Source organism: Gracilinanus agilis, chromosome 1 (assembly GCF_016433145.1).
Source record: "Gracilinanus agilis isolate LMUSP501 chromosome 1, AgileGrace, whole genome shotgun sequence".
Taxonomy (NCBI): Eukaryota; Metazoa; Chordata; class Mammalia; order Didelphimorphia; family Didelphidae; genus Gracilinanus; species Gracilinanus agilis.
The window spans coordinates 590,219,944-590,237,023 of NC_058130.1; the positions used below are offsets into that span (position 1 = coordinate 590,219,944).

General features: G+C 38.1%; 1 protein-coding gene across 1 annotated transcript in view; it reads left to right on the top strand.

The window, feature by feature from the left end:
- The window catches only part of LOC123231816 (cytidine monophosphate-N-acetylneuraminic acid hydroxylase), a 70,263-nt gene that overhangs the window by 34,118 nt on the left and 19,065 nt on the right, over positions 1 to 17,080 (top strand). The window contains exons 7-11 of the mRNA XM_044658122.1: positions 471 to 552; positions 2,457 to 2,594; positions 4,974 to 5,109; positions 10,889 to 11,029; positions 16,092 to 16,266. Of these exons, the coding sequence (XP_044514057.1) occupies positions 471 to 552; positions 2,457 to 2,594; positions 4,974 to 5,109; positions 10,889 to 11,029; positions 16,092 to 16,266 (672 nt within the window). The remainder of the gene's footprint in view (positions 1 to 470; positions 553 to 2,456; positions 2,595 to 4,973; positions 5,110 to 10,888; positions 11,030 to 16,091; positions 16,267 to 17,080) is intronic.

Sequence of the window (17,080 nt, forward strand, 5' to 3'; positions counted from 1 at the left end):
CCCAAATTCCTTAGCCTGTCATTTAAGGGTCTATCCAACTATACTCCAGTCTACTTTATCATACTTTACTATTTTTTCTGTTGTCCTTCAAGTAACTTTATGCAAGAAGTAGACTTCTTTGGGGAATGCTCTCTTATTTTATCTTTTCCTGTTGAAATCTTACTTAAATATTATTTCCTTTCTCCTGAACCCTCCTGCTCTGCTCTAGGGCTGAAGTCCTCTCCCTTTCTCTCTCCTAGATTTCCATTCTACTTCAGTTACACACATCACACTCTACTTCATATTATATGTTTGTAAATTTTATCTCTTCTAGGTGGAAAGTCCTCATGGGCTTTCATTTTCTTAATGTCCTCAGATTACCTGGCACTGCCTTTGACAAATAATAGCTTATACTTCATAAATACCTATTGAATAAATGTTGAAAAGACAAGCTGACAATTATGGATACTGGTGGTATTGTTTGATTCCAGGTAGATCAGAATCTTCGATTCATGATCTTGATGGATGGTGTTCACCCTGAAATGGATACCTGCATCATAGTGGAGTATAAGGGTATGATATCCTTGAATGCTTTTCAACAATAAATGTATTGTAGTATCATAAGAACTTATAGATTTTAATCAAATGGCACCTGCAACCTTCCTCTTTATTTTTCTTATTTATAGGAAGGTGGTATTCCTTGACATTTTCCTCTGCTTTTTAATTTTTCTTTATTTGTATAGGGTTATGTAAAATGCAGTCTTAGTCCAAAAGCTCCTATGTTATTTGTGAAATAGGCAGATAACCTGTTGTAAAATTCCAGATAATTGTATTTTCTCAGCTGTTCAGATGTTAACTGTGCCTAGCTCTCATGTTTCATATAAGACCTTGGGCATTTTGCTTTCTATACTAAAATCAGTGGACAGCTCTTCTCCTGATTCTATTTTTTTTTCATCTTTTTGAATGGAGGAAAAACAAAGCAAAATAGTATTATTCCTATCTATTATCATCATAATGTCATGTATTATTCATATATAAATACATATAAATGCATGTATAAATAGTGCTTTAAGATTTGCAAAGCATGTAACTCACAAGAACCACCTGAGATGAAGTACTAATTGATTTAGAACAATCTTGAAGATAAATTGTTAGGTCTATATTTTCATCCACCATTTCTTTTGTCTCTGCAATTGGTTTTGTTTATACTACTTTAATGTTGGTCAGTTCCTATAGCATCTCTCTGCTCCTTCTCCTCTTCTTGTTTGAGAACAGTATAGACCTGAATTGACTAACCATAGCCTTCAGATGAGCAGAGGGGCAAGGAGAAAAAGAAAGCAAAGAGGAATGAAGTTACTAGAAGCTGTAGTAGAGAAGGAGAGGATGATACACCTAGAAAGAGAATAGGACAAGACATTATGGGCACATAAAAGAATTGCACAGTTTTGGATAATAGAAGTATAACATATAACATAGTAATAAGTACATCATAGAAGAATGCTTATGGGTGATGATGAGGTCAAAGGCATGACAACCCTTTGAATGGATTAAGGTGAAGATGCAGATAATGGGAATTCAAAAAATTGATGCAATGGGAATGCAATTTGAGGGAACATCAGTGTTTATATTGAGGTGCCTAAACTTAAGGGCTAGAATTGGGGTGGTTAGAAAGTCTATTATTCAAGCATTGAACTCTTTGAGAAATGAAGGAAAATAATCTGGGGGTTGAGAGGTAACAGCTACCAAGATCACAACACACAATTCCTCAGTTTGGCCTCTAAGACCTTCCATAATCTGGTTCTAGGAGGCACTTCCATTCTTAATTCATAGTACTGTCATTCAAACACTATCTTCCAGCAAAATTGAATTACTAGTTACTCCCCAAACTCCACATTCTATCTCTCCTTTCCATGCATTTGCACAAACCATACCCTATGCATGAATAGAAAGTATCCCCTTCTTATCTCTGCTTCTCAAAATCCTTATTATCTGTAGAATAATAATAATGATGATGATGATAATAACAATAATAATAATAATCCTTATTTAGGTTTAACTCATCTGTCTCCAGCTCAAAGAAGCTCTTCTTGATACCCTTAATTGCTAGTGCTCTTTCTCTCCTCAAATGACCTTGCATGTTATAGGCCCCCAGAAAGAATGTAAGCTCTTGCTGGGCAGGGGCTGCATTGTATTTATACTCTACCATATCTAGCACAATGCCTTACACAAAGTAGGTCCCTGATAAATTTGTTTGTTTTCTCCAGTAATATCTAATTATATTTTTCCTAATTAGGTGTAGAAACAATTTTTAATATTTGTTTTCTAAAATTTTGCAATCTAAATTTTCTCCCACCCCACTTCCTAAAAGGGTAAGTGAATTCATATAAGTTAAACATGTGCTCCTGATAAATATTTACTGAACTGACTTGCATTAAGGATTCAATTTTGAGAATCTTGCCCCTTCTGTTTTTGCGTAGGTCATAAAATCCTCAATACAGTGGACTGTACCCGACCTAATGGGGGGAGACTTCCTGAAAAGGTTGACCTGATGATGAGTGATTTTGCTGGAGGAGCATCTGGCTTTCCAATGACGTTCAGTGGTGGAAAGTTTACTGGTAATTTTAAGTTTTTAAAAAGCAGAGACATATTCTCCAAAGGAACCTTTTGAGTTATGTGTATATAGGATAGAAAAATCCAATGTTGATTAGCCAATTTTAAATTAAATGAATGAACCCATGCACTGATGATCTCCTCCTCATTACAACAGGATCACATATCTAGAACTGGAAGGAACCTTAGGGAACATTTAGTGTAATGTCTTCATTGTACGGATGAATAACTTGAGCCCCAAAGGGATTAAGTATCCCACAGGTAGTATCAAAGTCAGGATTTGAATCCAGGTTATCTGACTGCAATGCTCTTTCCATTACACCACTATATGGTAGGAAAAAAAGAAATATAATATCAATCGGCAGCTACTTTTAAGAGATACACATGTGTCATTCTCCCCTGCCCCATTCCTTTATCCCCCAAAAGATAGCTATAGCTCAAAAGAAAAAGCATGGACCTTCCAATTCAAGCTGTTAAAGGTTTCTCCCTCTTCTTTTCTCTGCTATTCCCCCCATACACCCTAAAAGAAACATGTTACAGTTACCAAAGTAAGATCTTCTTCCAAAGCTCATGTTTAGGAAGCATGGAACTCTTCTCCTCTACCAAAATACACAAATGCACTTACTAATCTAAACCTAGAAATGTTCCAGTCGATAATGGATTGGCTCTCTTTCTTGCATGTTAGAAGTCAAAGTAAAGATTGCATAGCCCTCTTCCCTTAAATTTGATTCCTTTATTTCATTCATTCATTCATCCATCCACTGATACATACCTACCATGTTCAACATCAATGGTCCTAGGAATGGGAAGCAGAGACCCACTGTATATCATGCCACTAAGAAGCTTCTTCTTTGGTTATGGAATCAAAATGCAAGAATTATGGTGTTCATCAGGACTTAGCATACCATATAGTAGTCTAGGACAGGACTGAATTAACAGTGAAAATCAGTCTATGTAGTACTCTGCCAACTGAGAATATACATCATAAACCCATTACTTTTCCATTTTCCATTTCCATTCAATCAGACATTTATTTGTTTATTAATCATCCACTAAAAGTAATTTGGGAGGTAACATGATGTAGTAGATAGGGAGACTTTCTGGCCAGGAAGATCCATGTTCAAGGGGACTGTTCATTGGTTCAGTGGATTGAGAGGAAGGCCTGAAAACTGGAGACCCTCAGTTCCAATATGGCCTCAGACACTTCCCTAGATTAATGGAGGTTAAGTAACTTCCATTGCCTAACCCTTACCACTCCTCTGCCTTAGAACCAATACATAGTATTGATTCTAAAATGGAAGGTAAGGTAAAAAACAAAAACAAACAAACAAACAAAAAAACAAAAACCAGATCCAAGTTCAAGGTCTTCCTCTAACATCTACTAGTTTTGCAATCCCCAGGAAGAAATTTAATCCTTTGTTCCTCTTGGAAGCCCTCTAAAACTATAAATCACAGCCAGGGCAGAGGCCAATCCTCATTACCAGAGAGATTTTCCTCATTTTTTAATTCATGTACCAATTAAATCACCTATCTTCTCCAACATTAAAATCAGAAAAAGGAAGCTGGGTAATGTCACATAGCAGGATGGTGGAGGACACGTTGTGTGCCTTCAAGGAGTATATAATTTACTAGAACAGGGAAGAAGGAGGGGAGAGAGGAAAAATATACAGAGAACAGCAAATTTAGAGCAAGTTATATTATGAAAATGACTTGCCCAGAGTCACTTACTAACTGTGTTACCCTGGGCAAGTCATTTAGCCCTCAGTTTCTTCATCTGTAAAATGAGCTAGAAAAGTATTTGGCAAACCACTCCAGTATCTTTGCCAAAAAAACACCAAATGGGTGATGATGAGTCAGAAGCAACTGAACAACAATATATTATGAAAAATACAACATAGAGATCCAAAACAGGTTCCCATTAGATGACTTGAGACAATGTGATATAATGGAAAGAGTACTGAATTTGGATCAGAGTACCTGGATTTGAAAAACGTAGTCTAACTAGCTACTACTAACTACCTCTGACCTTGGATAAGTCATTTCCCATCCAGAGGTCTATTTCTTCACTTATAAAATAAAATGGAATGAAACATATGGTTTCTATGTCCCCTCTTGGCTCTAAATCATTATCCTAAGAGTATATGATTTCAGAGGTCCCTTGTATCTCTGGGATTTTTGTGAAACAGAGAAGTAGGCATAAATGACTTGAAGATCACTTATCCCTGGTGGTTGGATGGGGTACAAAATTTCAAATTCTTTCTTAATGATATCCAGTGGATGGTGGCAATCTTCCTTCTTACTTAACTTCTTAGAGATACAATCAGCTTTTAGAATTGTGATTCTTACAGTTTGGAAGAGAATTATCAAAAATCTTGTCATTTCAGAGGAGTGGAAGGCCCAGTTCATTAAAACAGAGAGGAAGAAACTCCTGAACTATAAGGCCCAGTTGGTGAAGGACCTACAACCCAGAATTTTTTGTCCTTTTGCTGGATATTTTGTGGAATCCCACCCATCAGACAAGTATGACTCAGCATTATATTCAATGTCATTTCCTATGAAATTTTACAGCACAGAGGTGTCAAACTAGAGAAAATGAATCTGAAAAAACTTAATAAGTGTTTTATTTCAAAGGACTCACAGGCTGGGACATCATGTGTATTTACAAGGAGGCCTATCTTGATTGAGTCATAAAATTTGGGTAAGGCATGCAGGGAGATGATAACCATTTGGTCTTACATATGGGGCATAAATGGGGAACAAGTACAAAGACAGGAGTGCTAAAATGTTTTCTTGGGAAAGGGATCCCACTAGACACGAGGTGGGAGCATACAGCGAAAGATTAGGTGGGGATTAAGAGTTGATCTTCCAGAATATTCTGAATGAACTCTGAGAGGCCTTGAAAGGACAGAAAATTAGGTTTACAGAGAAATCAACAAGTGAAAGAGTATGGTATAATGGAAAAGATATTGAATTTGTAGCACAGAAAATCTTGTTTCAAATGCAGACTTTTCCATTTACTACTTTTATAACTCTGGAAAAGTCACAACTTCTCCAGCTATCAGTTTCTTCACCTATAAAACAAAGGAATTAGGATAGATGATTTTTAAGGTCCCTTCCCACTTTACAATTTTAATTCTATTGTACTCAATGCCACAAGGAACATGATAAAATAGAAAAACAATAACAAAAGCTATCCTTGGCAAACATCATAGATACTACTAGGTTTGCCAACAAATTCTAAATTCTCTGTCAGGAGAATTTAGCATGCAGAGCTACAAAACACATTTGAAGGAATCTATTCCAACTCCTTATTAATCTCCTCATTTGATAGGTGAAGGGATTCAGGCCCAGAGAATAAAATGACTTGTATAATGTCACACAAATAAGAAGAAATGGAATTAAAAGAAACTGATTCATTTGATTCTTTTTTTTTTTTTTTTAGAACTCTTACCTTCAGTGTTAGAATCAATACAGTGTATTGTTTCTAAGCCAGAAGAGCAGTAAGGGCTAGGCAATGGGGGTTAAGTGACTTGCCCAGGGTCGCACAACTAGGAAGTAGCTGCGGCCAGATTTGACCCTAGGACCTCCCATCTCTTCGTCTGACTTTCTATCTACTGAGCCACCAAGCAGCTCCTGACATGACTTTCTAGTCTAGAAAATACCAATACTCAGACCCCCAGAAACATCATAGTTCCAATTAGTTAATTCTAAAGGAAATCTGAGGAACCCTCGAGTTTTAAGTTTCATTGTTTTACTTAGGAAAGTCACAGGATTATTCCTAACTGTATCTCACTAGCCCAAGGGAACTCCATTTAGGGGCATCTAGGCGGTACAGTAGGTAGAATGCCAGGCATGGAGTTAAGAAGACTCCTCTTCCTGAGTTCATAATCAACCTCAGACACTTATTAGCTGTATGATCCTGTTTGCCTCAGTTCCTCAACTATAAAATCAGCTGGAGAAGGAAATAGCAAATCAAGAAAACTCAAATGGAGTCACATCTGAAAAATGAGTAGATAATATACCATTTAGCCTCTAAACCATAACCAAAGAGTCCCAACCAATATTGTCTATGAAATACAAAAACTCCTAAAATTCATTTCTCCCCCTCACACATACAGTCGCAGCCACCCACTTTGATTCCCAGCAAAGACATGCCCTTAGACAATGAGAACAAATTCATTTAAAAAAAAAAAGAATCCTGTTCACAAATGACTTTCAACAATACATGACAGAAAATAAGTCAGATTTTTTTTTTTAGCTCCATCTAAATCAGTGGCTCCCAAACTTTTGTGGCCTACTGCCCCCTTTCCAGAAAAAATATTACTTAGCCCCCTGGAAATTAATTTTTCTTATTTTAATAGCAATTAATAGGAAAGATAAATGCACCCGTGGCCATCACCACTCCCTGGATCCACCAGGGGGCGGTGGCACCCACTTTGGGAATCACTGATCTAAATAGATAGAAGAAGAGGGAGTTAAAAAATGATATAGATGTAAGGGGAAGAATAATTATTCAGGCTTTTACTGCAGTTCAGGTTTTCATAGCCCCATCTGCCTGCCACGAGTAATGGCACTGTCAACCGGAGAGGAAGTCCAATTGTTCCAAACATCTTCCTGCACCCACTTAACAGTCTCATCAGCCAAGGTTCCTGATTCTATCCTCTCCTCCTGAATCGATTTCCGAATCAAGTTTTATGTGCCAAAAGCACAAAGTTATTTCTTTTCTTTTGCAAGTCCAATATACTCTGATGAATACAGAAATGGTGAACCTGTCTGATCTACAGCTCCAGATGAGAAGAAAAGCAGGACTTTCCTCTGACCAGGTTTTCCATCTCTTTCTGTCCATGTCCCCTTAGGGAAGACTGCTATAGTTATTCCATTTGTACCAGCACAAAGATACATCCTGTTCCCAGGCTGATTTCCCTCCCTCTATATAGAAAACCTTTGGTCAAAAAGGAGCAAATTTCCCTTTGCCTTCAGGCCTTCCATCTCCCATTGTGGCTATGTGTGTACTGAAGGAATAAGAAAAAATTATGGTAGAGAGTTAAGACTTCCATGTCCTGCCTTGCAGTCTCCTATCTAATCTCTGGTCTTCTCTAAGAAAAGTAGTATCATTTTTTACTCAAGGGTGAACATTCTCACATCTGGTCATACCCTATACATCCCAGTGATACTGAACCCCTGTAGGTCATTCCCTATCCCTCTCCACTGAATTTCTTATTCCTATTCTCCTAGATTCTCTAACTCCAAAGTCCAAACACCACCCACCCTTTCTATTGTACCCTCTGGAATGCTTTTTCCATAGGTAACAAACTTCCCTCCATTCTAATCTTTTCCCTCTCCCATTCCTTTATTTTTTGTTTTTTAATAGGCAATGGGGGTTAAGTGACTTGCCCAGGGTCACACAGCTGGGAAGTGTCTGAGGTCAACTCCCATTCCTTTAAACTTCTAACAATCACTGAAACCTGACGCCCCTGAGAATGCAGCCAACTTAGCCACTTTTCCAATATTAGTTGCACTTTTACTTGTTCTTCTAATTTTTGGTTAAAGGAGGGGAGTTGGAATACTCCTTGCATTGCCACTTTCAGGTTCTCTCCTTACCTCCATCACTGTTACTTCTTTGAGGTTCATGCAATTCATATCTACAACCTAATAAAATCCCAGTAGCTGTGGTCTACAGATCTTCTATCCACAGAGAATTTGATATCTGGTTCACAATTTGTCTCCTTCTAAATTCTTACCCTTATACATGAGGACTTCAATATACATATAGACTATCCATCAAATACCAAAACCACTCCGTTCCTAACCAGTTGCCATGACTTTACTCCTCCCCCTCACTTAAACTATATCTAAGATGATCAGGTAATTTCCACTTCTCCCCAACTCTGAGCTAAGAACTTGGCCTCTCAAATTAAAGAAAAATGAGACCATTGTTCTTCCCTCTTCATCTCATATCACTCAGATGCCTTTTGCCACTATCTTCTCCTTCACCTGTCTCACATGACAAGACAGCCTTGCTCCTTACTGAAGCCACCCCTCTGCCTACACGAGTAGTCCCATTTCATCTCATCTTCTTGAACACTGTTCCTTCTCCAATCCCTGTTCTGTCACTTATCTTCAGTCTTCCCCAATCTAGTGGCTGCTTCCCTACTGTCAACAAACATATCCAGATGCTCCTCATCCTCAAAAAACCCTCACTTAGTCCTTCTATTCTACCCAACTGTCATTCTATATCTCTTCTGCCCTTCGTAGTTAAACTCTGAAAAAACTGTCTACAATGGGTGCTTCCATTTTCTTCCCTCTCACTTATTTCTTTATTCCTTTTGATCAAGCTTCCAACCTTGACATTCCACCAAGACCGCTCTCTTCAAGGTTATCAATGACTATTTTCTTTCTTTGTTTGTTTTAAACCCTTACTTTCTGTCTTAGAATCAATACTAAATATTGGTTCCAAGGCAGTAAGGGCAAGGTAATTGGTGTTGTGACTTAACCCAGGATCACACAGCCAGGAAGTGTGTGAGGCCAGATTTGAACCCAGTGTCTCCAAGCCTGGTTCTCTGTCTAAACCATTGATCTCTTATTTGTCAAGTCCATGGACCTTTTCTCAATCCTCATCCTTCTTGATATCTCTGTAGCCTTTGACATTGGTGACTGTTTGCTCCTTGAAACTCTCTTCTCTCTAGGTTTTCAGAATATTAATCTCTCCTGGTTCTTCTTGCATCTCCAATTGCCATTCAGATATCTCAAACTGGATGTCCAAAGGACATGCTCCCATTTGACATGCCCCAAACTGAACTCATTGTCTTTCCCCCTAATCCGTCCCTCCCTCCTAACTTTCCTATTACTGTAAAGAGCACCATCATCCTCCAAGTCTCTCAGATTCACAACCTAGGTGTTATCCTCTCCTCCTCACTCTCTCTGACCCCTCATATCCAATCTGCTGACAAGGCATTTCGATGTCACCTTCGTGACATCTCTTGAATACGCCTCCTTCTTTCTTCTGACATCTCTGCTACCCCTCTGGTGCAAGCCCTTAACACATCACACCCAGACTAGTACAGTAGCTTGCTGGCAAATCTTCCACCTTCAAGCCTCTCCCCACTCCAATCTGTCCCTCATTCAGCCACCAAACTGATTTTCCTAAAATATGGATCAATCCCCAAACCCCAATCAATAAACTCCATATTCAGCTTATCTTTAGTATATATTACTTGTACATACTTGTTTTCATATTATCATCCCTATTAGACTGTGAGGACAGTGAGGTGGCCCAGTGGGTCAAATAGTAGGCCTGAAGTCAGGATGATTCATCTGTCTGAGTTTGAATCTAGCCTCAGACACTTATTGGTGGTATGACCCTGGGAAAGTCACTTAACTCTTTTTGCCTCAGTTTCCTCAACTATAAAATGAGCTGGAGAGGAAAATAGCAAACCACTCTTGTATCTTTGCCAAAAGAAGCCTAAATGGGGTACCAAAGAGTCTGATATGACTGAAATGACTGAAAAATAACAGCAATTAGACTATGAGTTCCTTGAGGAGAGGGATTGCCATCTCTCTTTCTCTGTACCCCTAGAGCTTTGAAAAGTAGGCAAAGGACAAGCCTAGAGACAGGAGGTCCTAGGTTCAAACCTGGCCTCAGCCATTTCCCAGCTGTGTGACCCTGGGCAAGTCACTTGACCCCCATTGCCCACCCTTATCACTCTTCCACCTATAAGACAATACACCAAAAATTAAGGGTTAAAAAAAATTAAAAAAAAAAGTAGGCAAAGGAAGCACTCAAGAAATGCTTATTCACTCAGTTCAAATCACTATAGCAGGATAATATCAGAGAAATGGTCTGTATTTATAGCCATGAGTCCTGGGTGCTAATTATATCTTTGCTAGTCTACATGATTTTGAGCAAGTTTAGATAAAAGTTGGACTCGCTAGCCTCTGTGGTCCCTTCCACTTCAGAGTTTGTGTGACCTAGAGTTAGATTTTTGCTCTATTGATCACCCTGCTTCATTTTCCTCATCTATAAAAAATTATTCTTCCTTCTTGGTCCTTTTTAGCTCTCAACATGCAATCTTATGACCATGCGATTATAATAGTCGATAGAAGTTTAGTATGACCCCCAATTCATAAAATTATTAGGAGTATTCCCTGTTTAGAGATCTTAGCTCAAAGACAGCTTTTAGCAGCTTCTAAAGGAAAAATAATTTTGAAAGAAACAAAACAATATTTTTTGCCATAATTCTTACCTACCAGTTCAAATCAGGATATTAGTTCCTTCACAGAATATGTTACTCATTTACAGGTATATAAAAGAAACTAATACTAAAAATGACCCAAATGAGCTCAACAACCTCATTAAAAAAACCTCTAATGTTTCTACATGGACACCGATGCCTGGTGCTGTACTTGACCTGGGGAGAATGCTAAAGGATCCTTTAGACAGGTAAGATTTAAAGTATTAACAGAGGGGAGAAGATCCATTACTGCCACCAGGACTGTGTCATAGCTCATCTAGGGTGTCAGTCCCATAATATTAACAATCTGTTTCTCAGTGATTCTCAATAATAATAGTAAAAATTAAGACTAACCTTTACAGTTACAAAGTGCTTTACAATCATTATTTCCTCAAAACTTTAGCTAAGGGGACAGCTGGGTAGCTCAGTGGATTGAGAGTCAGGCCTAGAGACGGGAGGTCCTAGGTTCAAATCTGGCCTCAGACACTTCTCAGCTGTGTGACCCTGGGCAAGTCACTTGACCCCCATGCTCACCCTTACCATTCTTCTACCTAGGAGCCAATACACAGAAGATAAGGGTTGAAAAAAACAACAACAACAAAAAAAAAGCTTTAGCTAAGCTTTTGATAAAATCCCATACTATTCTTTTTTTTTTTTTTTTTGCATTTTAAATTTTATTTTTTAGAAAAATTTTCCATGGTTACATGATTCATGATCTTATTTTCCCCTTCACACCTCCAAACTGCTCCCCCCATAGCCAACGCACATTTCCACTGGTTTTAACATGTGTCATCAATCAAGATCTATTTCCATTTTATTGATAGCTGCATTGGTGTGGTCATTTCTACTCTACATCCCCAATCACGTCCACATCAACCCATGTGTTCAAGAAGTTGTTTTTCTTCTGTGTTTCCTCTCCTGTAGTTCTTCCTCTGAATGTGGGTAGCGTTCTTTTCCATAAATCCCTCAGAACTGTCCTGGGTCATTGCATTGCTGCTAGTACAGAAGTCCATTACATTTGATTTTACCACAGTGTATCAGGCTCTGTGTACAATGTTCTTCTAGCTCTGCTCCTTTCACTCTGCACCATATTATTCTTACAGAGAAGATGAAAATAAATGGATTGGCTAAGCTCTAAAAATACAATCATCTGGATTCAGAGTGTGTGGGATGGCCAGAATTAAAGAGCAATTTTTAATGATCCGTGGTCAAGGAGGCAGGAAGTCCAAAGTAGTATGCTCCCCAGAAAGCTAGACTTGACCCTGTGCTTTTTAATATTTTTATCAATGACTTGGAAAAAAAGACTAGATGGCATATTCATCAGATTTGCAGATGAAACAAAGCCAAGCAGGACAGCTAACAAAAACAGTGGTTGAGGAAATCCAAAAATGATTATGACAGGATAAAGCACAGATGTCAAACTCCCAGTCAAACTTATGACCTCAAATACTTCTGAGTGTCTCTAGAATTGGTAAATGCTTAACAAGTTAAATACATATACAGTAGAATGTAAATAATGTTAATTTGTGGTTTTCTTTAAGTCAGCATGTACCATAAGGAATATTTCTATGTGAGTTGACTCTTTTGGGCTGGGTTATTGAAGTGATTTGATTGGGATGAAATTCATTGGGTATCTATGTAAAATCTTACACTTTGGTATAAAAAAATAAGATTAAGAAAGCATAGATAGAAAGCAATTGTTCTTAAAAGGACTTCGGGGTTTTAATGGATGCAAGCTCAGTATGAGTCAGGAATGTGATGTGGCAATCAAAAAGCTAATTCATTCTTGGATGGCTTTAGGAGAACTATAACTTCTAGTTTATAGTGATTATCTTATTCTATCCTGAATAGCCAGGTTATATCTGGAGTCAGGCATCAATTGGAGTATTGTGTTTAGTTCTGGGCACCATTAGAGACAGTTCTAATCTGGACACTATCCAGAGAAGGGTAACCAGGATGGTGAAGAGCATTGAGTCCATTAAAAAAAAGGTGATAGGAAGGCAAATATTTGAGGAGTTGTTATGAAGGGATCTGACCTGCTCTTTTGGCCACACCAGGAGTAATGTGCAGAATTTGGAAAGTAGCACAAAATCATAGAATGCTAATGTCAAAGAAATAATGAGGTCACAAATAGAAACAGATTTTGTTATTATGCAGTCATTTCAGTTACGTCTAACTCTTTGTAACCCTATTTGGGGTTTCCTTGGCAAAGATACTCGAGTGGTTTGCCATTTCTTTCTTTAGCTCATTTTATAGATGAGGAAACTGAGACAAACAGGGTTAAGTGACTTGCCCAGGCTCACATAGTTATTTAGTGTCTGAAGTCAGATTTGAACCCAGGAAGATAAGTCTTCCTGACTCCACGTCTGATACTCTACCTACTGAGCCACCTAGCTTCTCCAATAATAGGTTTAGGGGTATAATAAATAGTTCTGTTTTGAAATGTTGAATTTAGGATGATAGAAGGAGAGCCAGAAAGAGATATCATATGGTCAGTGGGAATTATAGATATGGGAGACAAAAATGGAGATCTAGTATAAATCTGAGTTAGTTGTATAGAGATAGCAGTTGAAGTCAAGAAAGTAAATGATTTAATAATTCCATGATTCTGTAATAAACATTTATTGGGATCCATCAATATATTTCCTTTCCCCACCTAAACCTTTACCTTCTGTCTTAGAATTAATACTAAGTATTGATTCCAAGGTAGAAGAGAGGTAAGGAACAGGCAAATGGGACTACATTATCTTCTCAATAACCAATAATTGCTTCCCTAAAGTAGTTATTCCTAACCAATGTATAAAAACACCTTTTATTAAATGGTGATAGAAAATGCTCAAGAAAGATCGTCTTACATATTTTATTTCTTTCCTCATCTTAAAAGTATTCCAATGAAAACAGGATTTTGTTCCTTTGTAGTCCATCTGTCCCTGTATCTCTTTATGTACCTGAATTTGTCTTTAGTTGAGTTCTGGCTTGGGTGATTGAAAAGAGCTTCAGAGTTTGTTGTTCAATTTAAGACAAAGGATCAGTCTGAAGGGTTCTGGAAGACAGGTTATCACGGACAAGGGTCAACTTAGGGGTTACAGAAACAAGTTTCTCATTTCCTTATATGAATCACCTTCTAATCATTCAATATTGTCTGTATTTTCCTTAGTAAAATTGTTACTGGTAGACTACCTTTCACTCAGTAAAGTTTCCTTCTTCACTCTGGATAATAGAAGCAAAGGTGTTAACTCCCTATGTTTGAGGTAGGAGGGAAAAGATATCAGTGATTAGGGACAGTTAGCAACACCAAAGAAAAAGAGCCATCCTGGAAAAAGAAGACATGGATCCAGAGTCATAATCCAAGAAACTAATTAGCAAAAGGGAATAGGTTAGAGCCAGAACTCATGAGCTAACAAAATCTAAAGCAAAACATTGCAGATGGAATCTGTGACATTATTATAAATCTTGGTAGATAAGCTTGGAGACGAGGATAGCAAGCTGTGAAAGAGAGTGGTAGTTTGGAAAGAGGCGAGTTTGATTGCACCTACATTTTTTCCCTAAAACAGCATTCTGGTATAGTGGTGACATGATAGTTATACTCTTTAATCTTTCTGTTACATTGCCTTTGCTGTTAGTCTGTCCCGCTAGAATGATTCCCTAGAGCTCAAGGCTATGAGCTGAAATAGTAGCATGAGTTGAAAGCCTTGACTAATTCCAAAACGTAGGGTTTTGGAATTAAATTGTTTAGGGCTGGAAGAGTTGTGACATACCACCAATTGGGGAATGGCTGATCAAATTGTAATATATGATGGTGATAGAATACTATTGCACTCTGAGAAATGATGAACAGGATGAATAGAGAAAGAGCTGGAAACACCTTCATGGATTGAAGCAGAGTGAAATAAGCAGAACCTTTGATCTCTCAGTAATGGTCAGCACAGTATAGGTATCAGAAAGAACTCTATTTGAAAATCCCAACACTGATACTTCTTAGCTTATGATTCTGAACTTTTTGGTTTGAGAGAATTCTGGAGTGACCATGAGAGCTTCAATTATGGCTAAAAATAGGATTTGTTGTGGACAAGTTGCCAAATGAGCAGTCTTGTTCACAACTATTCACACCTGGAATAATTCATGATACATGGGCTGGGGTGGCTATACTTTCCAGAGGATGATCCACCTAGGCAGGGCTGTTCCCAGACAAATTTTGCCTTGGGATCAAAAAGGAGCTAGAATAGTCTAGCCACCAAAGACTTTTACTTTGCCTGAGCTTAGAGTGGGAGTTATCTTTTTTTGGAATCATGGACTCCTTTGGTGAAAGCTCTGAATGCTTTCTCAAAATCTGTTTTTAGATGCATAAAATAAAATATGAGGGAAACAAATTATATCAAAATGCAATTATACAATATTTATAAATTTGTACCCTCTCCCCTAAAATCTACCAATGGATCCCTGTTCTAGAAGAACCACATTGTTCAGCAGAGAACCCTTTCCCATGGACCCCTAGTTAGCCCATCCTATCAGGTAGGACGCCCCAGGGTGTCCAAACACCTAAATATAAATAATTTGTATTAGTAGAGAAACCCTAAATGTCTTCTTCTGGCTCAATAAAAGGATCTAGGGATGCAGTATGTGGTGGATAGATCGTCCATCGGACTCTGTATGCTTCCTGAAGCTGATTTTTCATCAAACAGCTTAACAATCTCCCTGAAGAGTACCCAGTTTGGGAGAGGGGTGGTCCACCTGGTATCTCACACACAGCGGGCACTTGATGTTAGTTGAAATTGAGCACTGTAAACTTAATAGCATTTGCAGCTGCATCTCTCTTTGGAGTCAGAACTATTTGTGTACACATAAACATATGTAAATACATGTATAATATATATATGTATAAATATATGTATATATAATATGGAGACATGTAGCATGTCCTTAAAAAAGACTTCTTTTTATTCTCCTGTAGATTAGTCCTTTAGCTTTAGTCATTGCCAAAAAGTAAGTAATGAAACATCATTTGTAGGGGACTACAGCAAGGGTCATGGGAAAACTTGGCTTTTAGAGATGATGGATGAGGCAGTTTGGAAATCTGGAAAGCAACTAGGTGTAAATTAGTTCTTCCTTGAGTCTGAAGAGACTATCCTATATACAATGCATCCAGTAACAATTATTTATGCTTATTGCTGAAATGGGTCAGATAAATTCTGATATGCAGTCATTAAAGTTTACCTTTTTCTTATCTTTCTTCTCTCCCTTCTTTCTTTTCTCTCCTTTCTTCCCTTCTAGCAAGAGCATCATAAACCCTCCAGCTGGGACTAAAATTTATAAAGATTCATGGGACTTTGAACAACACTTGAAAACACTGAATGATGCGATAGAAGATGAAATATTTCGTCACCCATCCTGGATAAAAGAGTACTTCACTTGGGCTGGATTTAAGAATTATAACCTCGTGATCAGGGTATAGTAATAAGAAATGATAATATTTATCTTCTGTTTCCTATTAACTTTTCTAAAATTTTATTTATTTATTTTTAAATATTTTTCCATGGTTACATGATTCATTTTCTCCCCTCCCCTCTTCCCTCCCTCTTCCTGGAGCTGACATATTAACTTTTAATGTGCTCAATATAGTTTACTTTAGCTTAAAATACTCTAATTTGTTTTTCACCAGGCATTTCTTGTATACAGTCTGCCTCAACCTCTGCTCATCCTGCTCCTCATGCCCAGGATAGCTTTCTCTGTGACTAGTGTTCATCCCTTAAAATCCTGTTGAAATATCACTTCCCTCCTCAGACTTCATCCACTTGGCAATGATCTTTCCCTTCTCAGATCTCACACACCTTTGACCTCACTTCCCTCTCCCCACTTATTGGGTGTTATTGGGTATTATAATAGTTCCCTATAGGTGTCAACTACCCCTAAAAGATTGTGAGCTATATGGAGGGACTGTTTCATATCTAAACTTTGAATCTCAGCCAAATTTTTGCATTTTCTTCAGCGTCTAGCACAGGGGTTGGCAACCTTTTTGGCTGTGAGAGCCATAAACGCCACATTTTTTAAAATGTAATTCCTTGAGAGCCGTACAGTGCTCATAGTGGGTACTCCTATAACAGCGCACGTTCCTGTAACAGCGCCTGAAAAAAAATGGACTTCATGGCTCCTGCAGAAAGAGCCATATCTGGCCCTCAGAAGAGCCAGATATGGCTTGAGAGCCATACGTTGCCGACCCCTGGTCTAGCACAATGCTCAGAGATACAGAAGGTACTTGACTT